General features: G+C 36.8%; 1 protein-coding gene across 1 annotated transcript in view; it reads left to right on the top strand.

Moving 5' to 3' along the window:
* Window positions 1–18,225, top strand: part of EXOC6B (exocyst complex component 6B) — a 705,989-nt gene that overhangs the window by 508,102 nt on the left and 179,662 nt on the right. The window contains exon 20 of the mRNA XM_011980671.1: window positions 10,069–10,142. Coding sequence (XP_011836061.1) covers window positions 10,069–10,142 — 74 coding nt within the window. The remainder of the gene's footprint in view (window positions 1–10,068; window positions 10,143–18,225) is intronic.

Here is an 18,225-nt window from a genome sequence, read left to right as displayed (position 1 = left end):
TACCCATCCGCAACCCCAATCCCATGGCAGGCAATTGTGCATGTGTTCCCAAAGCAGCTTACACACAACTTGTGGCAGCCAGAGTGGGCAAAATGACCTTGTCCTCCAAATATTGGGTAATTGTCTTCTGATTGCTGAATGCTGCTTCTAATCACAGAGGTTCAGACAGAGATGGGCGATCATTCTTTTTTGTTTTCCCAGGATTGTTGTTCGCTCCTGCTCCTCTGGCTAAAGTGATGTCAGGAGATTTAAAGGGCTCATGCTTTTATTCTCCCTACTTCTCTTCATTCTTTTTTCTTTTTCCCCATTTGGGAGCCAAACATTAAAGACTAAGACATTCAAAAGCAATTGCATAATTGGAGAAAATTAGAAACTAACTGTAGAGGTCCAGAGAAAGGCACCTGCTCAGAAAAGATGTGAGAGGACCTGAAGTTTACATATCAGGCTGATCCTTGCCATAGACATGGTCTATAACAATCAACAAAAAAATCAACAAAAACAGTAACAAAAACCAGCAAGTCCTAGAGAAGGGGAAGGATATTTTTTCCAAAGTTGCCATATTATTAGATTCAAATGTCCAGTTTTCAATTAAAAATCACAAGAAATACAAAGAAACAGGAAAGTATCACGTATTGCCCACGCAATGCAAAAAAAAAAAAAAAAGAAAAAAAAAGTAAATCAACAGAAACTGCTCCTGGAAACGACCTGATGATGGATCTACTAGACAAAGACTTTAAAACAACTCTCTTAAAGATGTTCAAAGACCTAAAGAAAGATGTGAGGAAATTCATGGAAATGATGTATGAGCAAACTAGAAATAGCAATAAAGAGATACAAAACCTAAAAAGAAACAAAAAAGAAATTTTGGAGCTGAAAAGTACAATAACAAATGAAAATTGGACTAAAGGGATTCAAAGGTAGATTTGAGCAGAAACAAAAAAGAATCAATGAATGGGATGATAAGGCAATGGAGATTATTGGGTAAGGAACAGAAAGAAAAATGATAGAAAAAAGTAAACAGAACCTAAGGGACATGTGAGACCCATCAAATGGGCCAATCTAGCCATTTGGAAGTCCTCAAGGAGGAGAGAGAAATGGGTAGAGAGAATATTTCAAGAAATAATGACTGTAAAATTTTCTAGATTTCCTGAAAGATATGAATATAAACATGCCAGAAGAACTCCAATTTAAATGAACTGAAGGATCTTACATGACTCTTTGTAAGCATTTCTGTTTTGGTGCTTACAAGACTCATTACATACAAAGGATCCTTAATAAGATTTGTAGATTTTTTTATTACAAACTTTGGAGGCCAGATGCAGTAGGTCAATATATCCAAAGTACTGGAAAAAAAACCTATCAATATACATATTTCCAGATATGTATATGTAATTTTATACATATAATTTTATATATAATCTGTAATTTTATATACATATCTGAAAAAAATTATCCTTCAAGTGAGGGAGAAATTAAGACACTACCAGATAAATAGAAGCTAAGGAACTTCTTTCCTACTAGACCTGCCCTGCAATAAATGCCCAAGGGAATCCTACAAAGTGAAATGGAAGTACACTAGACAGTCACTTGAAGCCATATGAATAAATGAAGATCTCAGTCAAGGTACATGCATGGGCAATTATAAAAGCTAGTATTATTATCACAATGGTTGGCAACTTCTTTTTGTTTTGTTTGTTTGTTTTGATACAGTCTCACTCTGTTGCCCAGGTTGGAGTGCAGTGGCATGATCTTGGCGCACTGCAGCCTCCACCTCCTGAGTTCAAGCAATTCTTGTGCTGCAGCCTCCCAAGCAGCCGGAACTAGAGGTGTGTGTCACCACGCCCGGCTAACTTTTTGTATTTTTAGTAGAGATGGGGTTTCACCATGTTGGCCAGGCTGGTCTTGAACTCCTGGCCTTGAGTGATCCACCCGCCTTGGCCTCCCAAAGTTCTGAGATTACAGAAGTAAGCCACCGTGCCCAGCCTTCTTTTTGTTTTTTATTTAAGAGAATAATACATTAGAAAAATTATTAACCTAAAATTTAGTATTTAGAAGTTAACCAAGGAGGTAAAAGATTCCCCACACTAGGCTTAATAGTATTCCATTGTGTATATACAACATTTTCTTTCTCCATTGACCATTAGTGGGCACTTAAGTTGCTTTTATGGCTAATGTGAGTATGAATATAAATGCTGTAGTGAACACGGGAGGGCAGATATCTCTTTGAGATATTGATTTCATTTCCTTTGGCTATATACCCAGAAGTGGGATTACTGGATCATATGGTAACTATAGTTTTAATTATTTTTCTTTTCATTGTTTTTTGGTTTTGGTTTTTTGTTGTTGTTGTTAATATTTTCAGAGACACAGTGTCTCGCTATATTGCCCAGGCTGGTCTTATCCTCAAGCAATCCTCCTACCTCAGCATTCTGAGTAGCTGGGATGACAGAAGCAACTACACCTGACTCATTTTAATATTCTGAGGAACCTTCATTCTCTTTACCAAAATAGCTGCACTTATTTACATTCCCAATAACAGTATACAAGGATTTCTTTTTTTCCACACCCTCACCAGTGTTTGTTATGGCTTGTATTTTTGATGATAGCCATCCTTACAAGTTGTAGGATGGTTTATCTTATTGTGGTTTGATTTGCATTTCTCTGATAACTTGTGATTTTGAGCACTATTTCATATACCCAATAGTCATTTGTATGTCGTTTTTGGAAAAATGTCTATTTAGGTCCTTTGCTCAAGCTAAGGGCTTGTAAATTTTGTTTATCTTTTCAAGAAAGCTAACTCTTAGTTTTATTGATCTTTTCTATTTTTTTCTAGTCTCTATTTCATTTATTATGCTCTGATCTTTATCATTTCCTTCCTTCTAATTTTGTGCTTAGTTTGTTCTTTTTGTAGTTCCTTGATGTGTGAAGTTAGGTTGTTGATTTGAGAACTTTTATTTTCCTTAATGTAGGTATTAATAAATATCTATAATTCTGATACCTAATAAATTCTAATAAAAATCAACTTCCCTCTTAAAATTGCTTTTTATGCATCCCATAAGTTTTGATATATTGTGTTTCTGTTTTTATTTGTCTCAATATATTTTTATTCCCTTTTTAATTTCTTGTTTGACCCATTGGTTATTTAGAAGGGTGTTGCTTAATTTCCACATATTTCTGAGTTTTTATAACTTCTTATTATTGATTTCTGGTTTTATATACGATTATGCTCAGAAAAGGTACTTAAGATGATTACAGTCATGTTAAATTTGTTAAGACATGTTTTGTGACTCAGCATATGACCTATCCTGTAGAATGTTCTCTGAGCACTTGAGAAAAATATATATTCTACTACCGTTGGGTGGAATGTTCTTATGTATTTGGTAGGTTCATTTGGTCTATAGTGTTGTTCAAATCTGATGTTTTCTTATTGCTTTTCTGTCTGGATGATCTATCCACTGTTAAAAATGTGGTATTGAAGTCCCCTGTCATCATATTGCTGTATTTCTCCTTTCTGCTCTGTTAATATTTGCTTCATATATTAAGTGTTCCAATTTTAGGTCCATATCCTCCTGATGAATTGATTCCTTTATCATTATATCATTACCTTCTTTGTCTTTTGTGACAGATTTTTACCAAAAAGTGTATTTTGTCTGATATAAGACAAAACTTCTAATTATCATTGCCATGGAATGTCTTTCTTCATCCTTTCATTATCAGTCTGTTGTGTCCTTAAGGCTAACACGAGTCTATTGTAGTAATGTATTACATGTTCTGGATACAAGTCCTTTGCCAGACATGATTTGTGCATATTCTTTTTAAAATCGTGGTAAGAACACGTATATGACATCTGCCCTCTTAAATTTTTAGGTGTACAATATACAGTACAGTATTGTTCATTATAGGCACAATGTCCTACAGCCCCTTGTCTTTCTCGAAGTTGGAGATCTAGTGAGTTTCATATTTAAAATATAAAAAGGCAAAGAATAATTTACATCATACAGTCTTACCCTAGATAATTAATGGTATCTGTTTTGTATGATTACATGTCCATACAAGCACACTTAGACAAGTATACTCAGATGAATCTCCAAGGAGCTTTTCCTTTCCACCTCCACCTCCTCCTCCTTTTCTCTCTCCTTGACATTGTTCTCCCTTTGTTCTTACTTCCTTATCTTCTGGCCGTCCTTTCTCTGACCAGTAGGTTCTGAATTGGATTCCCTGTGGAGTACATCAACTCCTTTCTGTAATTAGCTTAGTGGAACCACTGTGATGTGATGCAAGAAGGCTTGGCTTCCCTAGACACTTCATAGTCTAGCATACCCTTCATCTGTTGCTCCAGGGAGCCAGATACCAGGAAACCATTATGTTAATACAGCAACAACAGCTCTTATTTTTTCATTCCCACGAAGAAAACACATGTGACCTAACATGATCTTAAGCTATAAACAAGTAGCTGGTATAGCTTAGGCTTTTATGCTTTTTTCCCCTAATTCTCTGGCATTTTGGCCAAAACCAAATCCCTAATCCATTCAGCAAGAGCAGGTGATGCTATCGTGTCCATTGTCTAAACTGGAAGTTTACTGGAAACAATAGTATACTGATGTTATCTAGGAACCTCTTGTTAACATTTTGCAGATTGTCTTTTCACCTTCCTCCTATTTGAACAAGTTATTTTTTCTCCCAAAATTGCTATTTTATATACTTGCCAGACATTGTGCTAGTTTTGCTTTTCTGAAATACATTTTACCTTGTTCATCTTACTTTGAAAACTCTTCTTGTTCTATGGCATTTTGCAAAGATTTAGAAAAATTAGCTTTATATTTTTTCTCACAGCCTTCTTTTGATAAACTCCCAAATGTCCTATCTACATATATAGATTATAGACTAATGCAGTTATTTTGACTTCTCAAGGCCCCTCCTAACTCACTCTACCATTTTATTCTAATTTAGTATTCTGTGCTCTTTTATATATGTTGCTTTCTTCAGCCAAGTGTGAATGTACCAAATTAAAGTTAATTTGTTTCTTTCCCCTTGACTAAGTGACAGAATTTGTTAATTTTAAGATCAGCCTACAAGAAGACTAGAAAGCATTTTGAAATGGGTGGAATCCTTCCTTTTCTCCCTCTGGTAACTTCATTATAATGTGAAGATTATTAGAAATATAAAATTATAGCATATTTTTGAAAAATTGATAGTTTTTAAAAATGACTACCATATCTCATAGATTTTTGTGTGTATGAGAATATGAAGAGTTAGATATTTGGCAAGTAAAGTATATTAGTGATTTTCTTTCTCCTCTGATTCATTTACTGACAATATGCCTTCTTTCCTGCAATTTTGTATACCTCCTTTTAACTTTTTAAGTGAAAATATTTCCTTCATAAATTTCAAATGAATTGGCAGTTTCCTCATTGAAAGATTTTGCACATTTGCAAATGGTATCTTGGAGTCAGTTCCTGATATCAGCTTTGATTCTGTGAGTTTCTACCATGCATGATTGGACAGGAGCAGGGCAGAACTACTGGGAAGAGCCAAGCTTTCTTGGAGAATGGGTTGGTACCTGTCGGAGGCTCCCCTATCCTGAACAAGTTTCCCAAGAAGAAGCCACCTTGCTAGTCTCACTGAACTTTGATTCAGTCTCCCAGTAACATGAATTGGTCAAAGGTAGGGTTTGGTTCTGCGTTGAGTGGAGCAAGTACCTTGATTTCCTTGCCAGTGCTTCAGAATCTCTGGTACTGGCTTGGATCACTTAGATACTGAAAACCTACTAAAAATTCTGGATTGCAAAGATAAGTCCAGAAAGGGAATTTCCATTGTGACCTATGTATCCGTTGGTTTCACTTGGCCAATATTGCATGTATTTCTCTTTCTTATTATGTCAGAGAAGGACAATTTTAATTAAAAGCTCTAAAGAGAGGCTTCTTGTGTGTACATATAATCAATTTGAGGATGCATCAGCATATTACGAGAGACTGGGAGCCTCCTGCCCCTCTCTCATGTGGTAGTTTTCCTCTTCTTTCTATCAAGTAGCATCTGAGAATTTGGGTTTACAGACCGATCCTAGTTGCCAGTAATGCTAAATCTTGAACAAATTATATTTCTTGTTACTAGGGAAAGTACTGCAATATGAGCTCCACCACATAATGTGTATGTGTTTGTGTGTGTTCTTCCATTTCCTTCTCTCAGGTTATAAAAGTGGTCTGTATTTCTTTTTAAAGTTTATAAAATATAAAGAAGAAAAACAAACCCTCATAACCTTCCTCTCTGTAGCAGCCTGGGGTAACATTATGACGTGAGTGCTTACTATCATGTTTTCTATGCATATTATATTTTATATAGTTGAAATTAGAGTGTATACAAATTCTCCTTTATTTTAAAAAATATTCACACTTTCTAATGCTATTAACATTTTTAATATATTTTAAAAGTTAATCATATTTCTGAGGGCATATTGAGTCACAAAGTTACAAAATACCTATTTTATACATTTATTAAATTTTTAAAAAATACTAATGAAAATTACTATGCTGTAGCTAGAACACTAGTAGTTAATAATATCAATTTCCTTTAAAGGAAGTAATTAAATAGTGCCTATAAATAAATTAGCAATGCCAACTCACTAACTCATCACTGAGCCATCGCTGAATTTTTTTCTTATGTTTTGTCCTTGATATAGAACAGTGTTTCTTAACCTTTTTTGAGCTACCAACCCTCTGAGAATTCAGTGTAAGCTATGAACCTTCTTTGCAGAGAAATTCATATTTACACTAAAAAACTAATTATAATGATACTCAATTATGATATGCTAGGCACTCTGCCAACTGCTTCACATGTGTTATTCTGTTTAATCCTCATAGGAGCACTATAAGGAATGTTCTATTATCCTCATTTTTTAGATAAAGATATTGAAGTGTAAAGAGGTTAAGTAAATTGTGTAAGTCCATAGAGTTACTAAGTGGAAAGCTGGGATTCAAATTCTGATTTTTATTGCTCCAAAGCCCATCCCTTTAATCAATGTGCATATAATTTTAGGGAGCTCATGAATTCCTAAAGCCTGTTTATTGATACTCAGATTAAGGACCCCTTACCTATTACAATCCAGAGATTTTCATTGGCAGTGAAGAGCACATGTGACCAATGAATCTTGCTATTTGTGTAACTTATTTAATTAAAACACAATATTGGTTGAACATCTACTATTTTGAGTGGATATTTGGTTTTGTGAAATGGTCTTTATCCCTAAGGAGTTTGCTATCTATGTGAGAAGACAAGAATTATATACATAAAGCAATGAGAAAACATACAAATATGAGGTTGAATATATACTCATTAGACATTTCTATAAGCTATATGTGAAAATTAATTTCTTTACTTTGTCATACCTGATGCAACTGTCATTCTTTGATTCCTTGATTTATAAAAGGGGCAATCAAGCCTAAAAGGTCATTATATCCTTTGGGACCCTGGAAGATTCAGTGTGTCATAAAAATGAGGTCAATAAAGTGACTCTGAGAACTAAATGCATATCACATCCAGATTCCTAAATTGTTTCATCAGCTTAATCTATTAGCCTGAGGGAGCATGCCCAATAAGGAAATTCAAGAATGTGTAGCCAGCTTCCAAGCATTCAGACGGGTGATTCCGTTGAGTTGGACATATATAGGATGGCAGAACATCTTGATAATTGCTGCCATTTTGACACAAGTAGGGTTTGTACTGACAGAGAAGTCTTCAGATGCTTCGAGTGATACAGCATAGACTTGAGTTATGCAGTGCCAAGTGTGACAATCCATCATCCTTGGGAGAAACTATCAAGTATGGGAAGCTAATTTTAGCTGACCACCTAACAATCCAAGCAGTCAAAAAGAATAGCTGTGGCTGTAATTCAAAGAATTGCTATTAACAGGAGCATAGTATGGGAAAATTGTACATTTAACTCGAATTGCTCCTGTATACAAGGTTATCACAGATATTGGCTATTGTAGATATAAACAATGGATTATATCAAGCTTTTTATTAACATAGCCTTCATAAAATCATCATACAGTTTTAGAATTTTACTTTTTTTTTTTTTTTTTTTTGAGACTGAGTTTCGTTCTTGTTGCCCAGGCTGGAGTGCAATGACGCGATCTCGGCTCACTGCAACCTCCGCCTCCCAGGTACAAGTGATTCTCCTGTATCAGCCTCCCAAGTAGCTCAGATTACAGGCATGTGTCACCATGCCTGGCTAATTCGTTTGTATTTAGTAGAGACGGGATTTCAACACATTAGTCAGGCTGGTCGCAAACTCCTGATCTCAGGTGATTCACTCGCCTCGGCCTCCCAAAGTACTGGGATTATAGGCGTGGGCCACCGTGCCTGGCCAGCATTTTACTCTCTTAAAAAAGTTTTATCACTTGGGCAATATACAACAGAATTAATTTATGTATGGCATTTGAATTTTCTTACCAAAGCAAGTAGAATCTTTAGTACTGCTAAGCATGCCATATAGTTTATCTCATTAAAATAAAAAAAGAGGCATTTTTAATTTTAAATGTCTACAATAAGAATTGTGTATATTGTTGTTTAATACATCTGTGCTATATTTTAATTAGTTTAATAAATTGCTTTAAATTTCATTTTGTGTAATGTTCTCATAATTCCTGCAAACTAAGTCATTAGCATTATTTTTAAAAGTGGGGCAAGGGTTTTATGAAATGCTATGTCTGAGAAGCCCCCAAATGGAAAATATTTTTAAAGAATAGAAGTTCCTAACCTTGTTCACAAATTACCATTTGAATCTATCCAGCCACTAGTTGTTGGAAGTAATTTTCTAGACATATGCAAATATCTTGATAGATTTTATTGATTCCAAAAGAAGAATATGATACCAACTCTGTATAGTTTCTTAAATTCAGTCCTGGATAGAAATATAATTTGAAGGAAAACATTCCTTTTCATATTTGCTTTGAACAGACACTTGAGTTGTTTTTGAGGTAAATAGGAGATTGGCTGTGGGCTTCATAGAAAGAATTGAAGAATAGTCTAACTGCCCAACTTTTGAATTTGGCATGTGTGTGTATGTGCATGTGTGTGTGTGTGTATAGGGAACTTAAGACCTTTTGATTTCATAATAAGCAGGGCTCAGGGACAATAAAATTTGACATTCTTAAGTGTTACTAGTTTTTGTCCCTATATCCCTGTACAGCCATCTTCTTGTTAACGACATAGAAGCCAGAGTCATAAACTGAGCATGTACCCAAGGCGCCACTGTAAATTGCAGATAGTATTCATGTAGTCTCTTCAGGCTAAGATTAAATTGGGGTAGAGGAAGAAGAAAGAATTTTTGAGAGTGGAATGGAAGTAGAAGTCAAGGACAAAGAATACGCTAGAAGGACAGACACGTGCAAATGTTCCCTAAGTTTTGCAGTGAGATTTATTCAGATGGACCTTTTCATATCTGTAAATATTCCTTTGCTCAAAAGCCAAGCCATGGATTGGGATAGCCTCTGCTTCTGGGGTGTGTGTGTATGTGTGTGTGGGTCGGAGGGGGGAGGCGGGCAATAATGCAGTCATGAGATAATACAAATAATCAGTGAGGGAATAATTAATGATGTGGCAGGGAATATTTTTTGATAAATGCTTGGGGAATGAGGTGACAAGCGTGAAATTAGAAAATTCCTTCAGCGATCTAAAATATAAATAGCTTTCGGAACTGAAAAGAGTTTCACAGCTGAAGATTTTATTGTGTTGAGAGGAAAAACTTTTTTCTCTCCCCCACTCCCTCCTCCTTTGCAAGTTGTTTGTCCATTCACAAAACAAATACTCTGAAGCCCAGCGCAGCTCATGGGAATAAATTTCAGGTCGAATTAGTACAGTTTCCTTGCTGTCAGGATGCTGGAATTAATGGTGTTTTGATGACACGAATTTTGAAGGGCAAACAAAGAAGCTGAAGGGAGAGAGACATGACTCCTTAGAAGCTTGGTCCTCCTCTCCCCCAGCTTCTCTTGTCTTCCCTGTCATCCGTCTGCCAATCTCCCTGTCCATGGTTAGTTAAAGGCGCTTTTTATCCTCTTTTCTTTCCCACAGAGTTTGCCAGATCCGGCCCGGTGCCTGGGTTCCAGGAGGACACGCTGCAGTTGGCCTTCATCGACTTGAGACAAGTAAGTCTTTGTGTTTTTGTTTTTTGTTTTTCTTTTAAGATGTGTGACTGAAGACCATCAGGTCTTAAGGAAAAGGGGAAGGGAGGGGGATCGGCATTGGCGATTCACATTGGAGACCTAAGGGTTTTCCCTGTATTTGAGGCCACCTCTTTTATTTAGCTATCTGGGATCCTTAGCTATGGTGGAGTTAAAGGTTTTGTGGGTAAAAGGGAAGGCGGCGGTGGGAGGAGGGACCCAGAGTAGAGGGACTCAAGTGACCCTCAAGTGATGCGACCCATTGTGCTGTTGTTGGCTTTTGCAGACATAGCAAAAAGATAACTCAGCAAACCAATGCTAAGCAGGTGCACTGATGCAGAGACTGCCTGCTTGGAGAAGTTTTGTTTGTAGATAATGTGGCCAGTAGCATTTAAGAAAATGAAATATTTTACATTCTGGATTGTTGGTTTGGTTTGTTGACTTTTTCCTGCTGCCTTAAGTCTTCTCGCCTCGTCCTTTGTAGAATCTGGTCAGTCATGGGTAACTAAGTGGTCATTTTTGAAGACGATTAGAAAAGGCCTGGACCAGTCATGCTAACCCTATTAAAGTAATGTGATGAAAGCTGGTACTTGGGCATACCTGAGCTTTGGCAAACCCATTAGATAGAACCAGTCATTCTATAGGACTGTTTCTTGCAGATTGAACTGAGTGGGTTGGTAGGCCTTGGTGGTTTGGATATAGGGAACAGGGTGGGCGGGGGCCCAGTGAGGGAGAGAGTTAACTGGGCTCTGTCATCTCTTCACTCTTAAGATGGATGGGGTTGGATAGAAAGTGTGAATGAAGTAAGAATCAATGACTGATGCTTCTTTCCTATTAAAACAATCTTTTTTTTGTCTGTTTAAAAAAGGGGGCTGGCTTTGTTTCTCCTGCCATAATGATGCAGTGCCTCTTGTTTTCAGAGCTGACATAGTTTGCATTCTGAAAACTTTTAGATGCCCAGGGTATTTCTTAAAGCTGCAGGACCCCTTGTATCGGTAGTTCCTTACCACTGTGATTCGATTCATGCTGGAACAGCTTTTAACCCATAATGGATGGCCTGAGCTACCCCTGAATCCTTGTAGATGGGTGGTGTAATCTGTCATCTGATGACAATTCTGGAAAGCACTGTTAAGCAGAAAACAGAAAATTGTGTGTCTATAGACCTGCCAAAGTTTGAGGATTCAGTCTGTGTCCCAGAAACGTGTGTCAACTTAATATTTGGGGGCCAAGGTGGGGGTTCTCTTGCACATTAAGGATTCACCAGCCTGGTCACAAATGGAACAATCTCTTCCCACACTTAAGACCTTCCACCTGTAGTTTTAGCAACTCAACCGAGACTTTAATCCCTTGACTGATGTAAGATTGAAAGATTGGGATTTTGGTTTAGGGTATGTGAAGTGATATCTGTTGGATTCCCTCCCACACTCCTGCTTCTTCTCAGAAACTTCTAACTCAATTGGCTTTTCTTGGAAAGCAGAAATTGAATTTCACTGGAGAAACACATCCAAGGAAAAATGTTTCCGTTCCCACTATTCATGAGAAGGAAGCATGGTTATTCTCTCCAGTTTGTGGTTTTGGTCCCTATGGAAAGGAACTAGTGTTCACAGAAAATGTTAACTAAGGGAGTAAGTTAGAAAGCACAGCCAAAATAAGGTGGATCAGAGTCGGGAATGAATGTGCAAGTACTTGTAAGCTCTCAGTGAGCCCTGTCATTTATGCTTAAGTTCCTATTTTCTATTACATTTTTCTTCCCAGAGTTGCTTTTGTAATGTTTTAATGGTAGAAACCCAAAATCCAAAATTTTACTGGTAATGAAAGAGTATGCCTTTTTCTATTCATTCTGTCACCTAATTTCTACTTATACTTGTCTCTACTGAAACAGCTTAAAGGGATAATTTTTCTAACCTAGACTGTTTGAAAAACTTCTTTAGTTCTTGGTCTGTAGCTCATTATTAGTAGACCTCAGGTAGGTGGAGTCATTGTGAAAAAAATGATCTCTCCACATCCTGTGCTGAAAATATTTATCTCTTTGCAGTTTGTCTTAGTCATTCTCAGAACTTATTTAAAGGAGCATCATTTTAAAAGGAGGCTTCTGAACTACAGAGATGTTCAAACTCTAAACAGAAAACCTGGGACTATGTTTTCTTAAACATTTAGGCTTCTAAAGTAGAGTTTTTGAATTTTGGGATTGGAGGATAATCTTAAAAATTATGTAGTATTACCTTTGGCTTTATACTTCAATCCCTGTACAACACCCCAGACTTTGATTGAATATCTTCCTTGAGGAGGATCCACTACCCCAAAGCAGCAAGTTCCACCTTACGACAATATGATTATTAGAAAGATATTTCTTAAGTTGGCTAAAATCTGTCTCACTTAACCTTAACCCTTTAAATCTTTATATTTTTATTTGGGCATCCCCAATTAGAGGAATGGGCTTCCTAGTCCTCATTTATTGAGCCTCCTATTTGCTAGTATTTGAGTCTTTTTCACATGTCACATTGTTACCTATTTCTCATCTAGTCCTCACAGGGTTGATTTTATGGACCAAAACTGGATACTACTCTCACCGGTCTGTGTTTTTCTTTCAGGCATGTTATTAAGAACACAGATTTTTCTTTCATTATATAATGACCTATCTAAACCTTTAACTGACTGCCTGAGTTATCTAGCTTAAGTGATTTAATCATTATGCCCTTAATAAGCCAAAGATAAAAATATTAAATAGGAATGGCATAAGTTAAAGGAAGAAGCTAAGGTAAGCTAAAGTTAAGGTAAATTATAGGGTACACACTCATGTAAGAAGAGAATCTGCCCCCAGTGCAGTGCAGCAAGGATATTCTTTTACTGTCATTGAGTGTATTTGACTCTCTGCTTTATATGTGTATTCTGAACGTGCTTTCATAGTCTCTTGCTTTAGAGAGTTTCAGACAGTATCAATTGAATGAATAATTTTAAAATATTCAAAACATGGAATATTTGATGAAATCATCTTTGTATAGACTATAATAACAGTGTCATTTAAAAGCTATAGAATTTCACTGGGAAGCAAATTAGATGTGGATAGAAAACTATTCATCCTTTTTCACTTGTCCTATTCTCACTTTTCTACTTCTTGGAGAAGGAGAGATGACATTTTGAATATACAAGCTTTCATGATATTTTGTTTTTGTGTGGCACTTCAGAGTTAAAGTACAAATAAGTTAAACCTCATTTGTCAGATTTCTGAGTTTGGAAAACCTACTATTAATAGTATTGTGAATTACAGAGTACAAATCAAAATCCCCTTCTTTAGCACTTTGTGTTTTCTGTCTTTGTAAGTTCATAGAAGTAGGATTGCAGTATGACTTCCCATGCAAACATCAAATATATGTGTATATTTCCATCAAAATCCAAATTTGGGCTAATGCTGAATTTTGAGAAGGATAGCTTAAAGACTCATTTAATTAGCTATCTTGAAGTGGCGTATAAACACCAAGTGCTGACCTTTAATGGTTCATAATTGAGAATTACAATATAGGACCAATAGTAGATTCTCAGTACTTACTTTATTCTTTAAACTGTGGCATGGTTTGTATTTTTCTTCCATGGTTAAACATTAAGTAGGTAATGCCGATAAACACTAGAATTTGATTTTCATTTCAGTTTATTTTATCAAAGTCTAAGTGCCTACTTTGTACAAATCACAACCTAAGTGTTGTGGGAATACAAAAAAGAATATAGTATAATCTGTGCCCTCTGGGAGCAAAGGAATGACCAGCAAATTCCTGATTCTAGTATAAGGCACACTGTGATAAGTACTACATTGAAGGATGAAGCCATTATGTATGTTTCAGTTATTTCAGTGACTTTTGCTACATAATAAATTACCCCACAACATGTTGGCTTGAAACAAGAGCCACGTATGAAGCTCAAATTTCTACAGATTCTCAATTTAGGGTAGTTTCAGCTGGGCTTACTCATACTTTGAGGTCTGCTGCTAGATGGGCTAGGAACTGGTTGGTCTAGGAAGCCTTAGCTAGGGCTACTCTTTTCTACTGTCTCTCATCTCTCATTTACAAACAACCTAACCTAGACTTATTTACATGGCATCTTGGCAGAGTTCCAAGAAAGCAATAGGAAATGCGCAAACTCCTTGAAGCCTATGCTTGGAACTAGCAAACCATCAGTTCTACCACATTCTTGTGACTCGAGCTAGTCACAAGGCCAGTCCAAATTCAAGAAATGGGGACATAAACTTCAATTTACACTCTAGTTGAGCTATAAGACATATATAAACGATGCAAATGAAGAGCAAGATTGTACCTGTAAGTGCAAAAGGAGGCATGAAGTAGAGAGGCCTATGTGTGCCTAAGTAACTATAAAATATTTCATGGAAAAGGTGAAGAGTCGCACTGAAATTCAAGCATTGTTAAGGGAAGAAAATATGTAAAGCATAGAAAATAGCAGATTTAAGTTTTGTTTTAAAACATGGATGTTTTGTATGTTAGTTTAATTAGGATCTAGACTGTCTTTTCTCTTTTAAGTATTAGACTGATCTCTTTAAACCCCCATTTCTTAATTTCTCATATTAGTTTTTGTTGTTCATCTTCCTCATATACCTCTTCTTTTATGTCCTATCTATTCTCCTCATTAAATGCTACTATTTGCAGGCTACTCTGAAACATTTCACGTTTCTGTTATTCACATTCATTGTAAGTGCTTAACTTCCTTTGATAATAGTTTGCATTATTTATTTAATCTGTGATAGTTCACCTTCCATGTTTGGCCAAAGGCTTGAGGGTGTTCCTTTTCTTAGTAACATCCTGTTATTTTCTGTTCCTTGGCCCCAACAGTTATTTACTTCTGATATATACTTAAGTTTTTATAAAGTTGAATGAACTAGGTTGTGACATTGCATCAGATCTCGTGAATGGAGCTTGTTGGCAACGACTCTCATACAGCAAGCCATCCCAAGATATCTAGGGCTTTCTTTAGATTGAGCTGTTGATATTCCCCCTAGGCCAGTTATTCCCCAATTTCTAAAGTAAACACAGTGCATTTCCATTGCAGACACTTAACCTGCCTTGAAAACAACTATAAGACCTAAGAGAAATAGTTGCATATTTCTTTTGAGATGTTGAACAAATACTGCTGCTATTCCTTTTAGAGGTATAGAGGTAAAACCTGTACCTTCGGTTAGTTAACACCCGTGAGGAAAACGAGAACAATTCAAGAACTTAACTATGTAGAACTGCCCCTCCTACTTCTCATCCTGTCATGATCCTCTTCAATAAAATTTTGATTTTCAAATCAAATTGCCCAAGTCTAGTGAATATTATGTGTTCCTGGAAGGAACATTCCCCCTTTGCTTGACTGCTATGGCTCATAGGAAAAAATCTTAACTTTAATAATTATTTGTATTTTAGCCTCGGTAGAAAACCCGTTTATATTAAAAGCTGATTGTTTTCTGATACAGCAATATACCAAAAAGACATGTAGTCCATAGGATTTATTTTTTAATGTTTTACCATAACCAGTCTAAACTATCCCCTAACTAGGAGGCTTCATAGGAGGTGGGGCTGGGGTAGGGCAGGCCCATATCTCAAAAGCCCAGAGATATCAGTCTTCTGTTTTTCATTATAACTATTAAACTATTAACAGGAAGCCATTTCCCACATGTACTTAATATTGGTCCTGAACTTGCTGAACTATAACTTGGGTTTTGGGAGGTGAACTATAGTTTTCCCAAGTGTTTACTGAGCAGTTACTGAGCAGTTAATGAAGAGAAGTGTGGGGGTAGGTAGCAGGGAAACGTTTTTATGAAATGATATTTTTGGTAGAGAAAATACAGTTGTTTGCACACCTTCTAGTTGGGAAGTGTATGGACCAGTAATGTTGTCAGTAGAGATACTCTCCAAGTGCTCAGTTGAAATATTCTGTTGACCTTCAGATTGTATATGATCTCAAATAATAGCCTATAAAACTGGGAGCCATCTATACCATAGTCAGAAATCAAGTAACTTGATAACTCATGGAATTAGAAGACATCATTACTATGACTGTTGTGGATAATAGGGTTAGAAGGAATGAGTTAAGCCATAAAGTACATTATCTTGGAAGAGATTATCTGTACCACTGATAGAGTAGCATGTATATATGAGGAGGGCAGGTGAGAAATGAAATCCAGGGTCATCATATCCCAAAGGCATTTGGTGGTTAGAAGAGGATATAGTAATATCAGACCACCTGCACATATCTCTTTGCAGATGCAGAGCCACTACATGTCCTGCAGACCGTATTTCATATCTTGACATAGCCACAGCAAGCACTTGGATATAGATATATTCCTCCCTGAGCAAGAAATGTTCATTCATTTATTCAACACTGTGCCTAGCCCAGGTAGTAGATAAAATGCATGAATAAAATAGGCCCCTACCTTTATGGAGCTTGCATTCTTATATAACATTCTGTTCTTCCCATAATCTCTCTTCAGGTGGCCTGGTGCTCCAAGGGATGTCACTTTATCTATCTATCTATCTATATATTTTTAAATATTGGTGCCATAGTTCAGTTTTAGGAAGCAGCTATAGAGTTTTCTGGCAAGATCTCTAGGGCAAGGCCAACTCGCTGTATGCAGATACACAGACTTTCAGAAAAGATATTTTAGCTGTGATTTAGTGGCCTGACATAAATAAGATGGTCAAAAGATGGTCCTTTGGTTTTTAGAAACAGAGTTTTCTGGTCGTTTTGCTAAAATTGTATTGCCCAAGTTGTTTTGACAGATGCCTGTTACCTTCAAGGTGATACCTCCAGGATCAAAGGAAGCTCTGACAGGAAATAATTCCTATTCCTAAGTATGGGGAGGGGAGAGCTAACAGCTTCTGGGGATGGTTCTGTGAAAAATAGAAGAAGGAACACTATGAGAATAGGCTCCAGTGAGCTAGACCTTTGACTTTATAGCAAAGGCTGAATCAACATATGCAAGGATAGGACACAGGTGAATAAAGTCTTCAGCTTCTGGAATGCTTTAGTGGTCTCTGCAAACCAGATCTATATCCTTACCTTGCTTGAGACATTAGTAACTAGAGCCATCAGAGGAAATTAGTAGGAGGAATTGCCAGTAATATGTAACAAATTCTGGGATTTGCTGAATGTCCTTGGTTAATTGGAGGAGAATCTGCTCTAGAACTGCCAAGACTTAGTCTCACTTCATACCAGCTTCTTAACTGGGGAGGAAGTGTGTTTGGCAATTCTACATCAGGGCATTTTTTGATTTAACAAAGAGTTCGTATTTTACAGACCAGGACCTCATGAAATAATATCCAAACAGAGCAGCACAGTTTGGTATAGAAAATCATGTAAGATGTCATTTAAGTGCCAGGAAAAGACCAACATTTAATGGGCCAAATGACATCATAGCATGTTTGGAAGGCAATTTTCTATTCATTATTCTCTTACTATGAAAATCATTTTAGCACCTCAGGGGTCTAACTTCCTAAAAGTCCCCATGGAATTGTTTCAGGAGATTGGGAATCAGAGGAGAGGAAGTATTTGTAGTAGATGATAAACACACTAAGACCATGGTAGTTTTATAAGAGGTAGACTCCTTTTTATTTTTATTTTAATGGGGAAGAGGTCCTTGAAGGGAAGATGGAAGGGCTGATGAACTCCACTGTGGTTTTCCTCAGAGAGCAAGCACACCCACCTAATAGCAGTGTAAGCCCCAAACAGGTGGTTCTTTGCACAGTTGTATGTGGTAGAAAGGTAACTTCTGGACCTCTTTGAGGGTTCTTCCCTGGAGAGTTTGTGTGTCTGGAAATGCTAGCTCATGAATGACAGGCACTGTGGGCCTCGTCAGATTAAACTATTATAAATGGCAGATATGTGAAGACAAGCAGCAGTTGAAGGTCCTCCTTTTGTTCAGAGCAGTTCTGACAACCTTTTGGGTAGCAGGAGATAAAATACCAGGCTTTGGCATATTTCCCCATGAAAAATTAATGAGGTTTAGCCTTCTGACTCATGGGCCTCCCAGGCTAAGGGTTTCCATTGTTGCTTTCAACCCATATTATCACAGTCTAACCTAATG

Source organism: Mandrillus leucophaeus, unplaced genomic scaffold (genome assembly GCF_000951045.1).
Source record: "Mandrillus leucophaeus isolate KB7577 unplaced genomic scaffold, Mleu.le_1.0 Scaffold216, whole genome shotgun sequence".
In the NCBI taxonomy this organism is placed as follows: domain Eukaryota; kingdom Metazoa; phylum Chordata; class Mammalia; order Primates; family Cercopithecidae; genus Mandrillus; species Mandrillus leucophaeus.
This window is presented reverse-complemented; position numbering and strand designations above follow the sequence as displayed.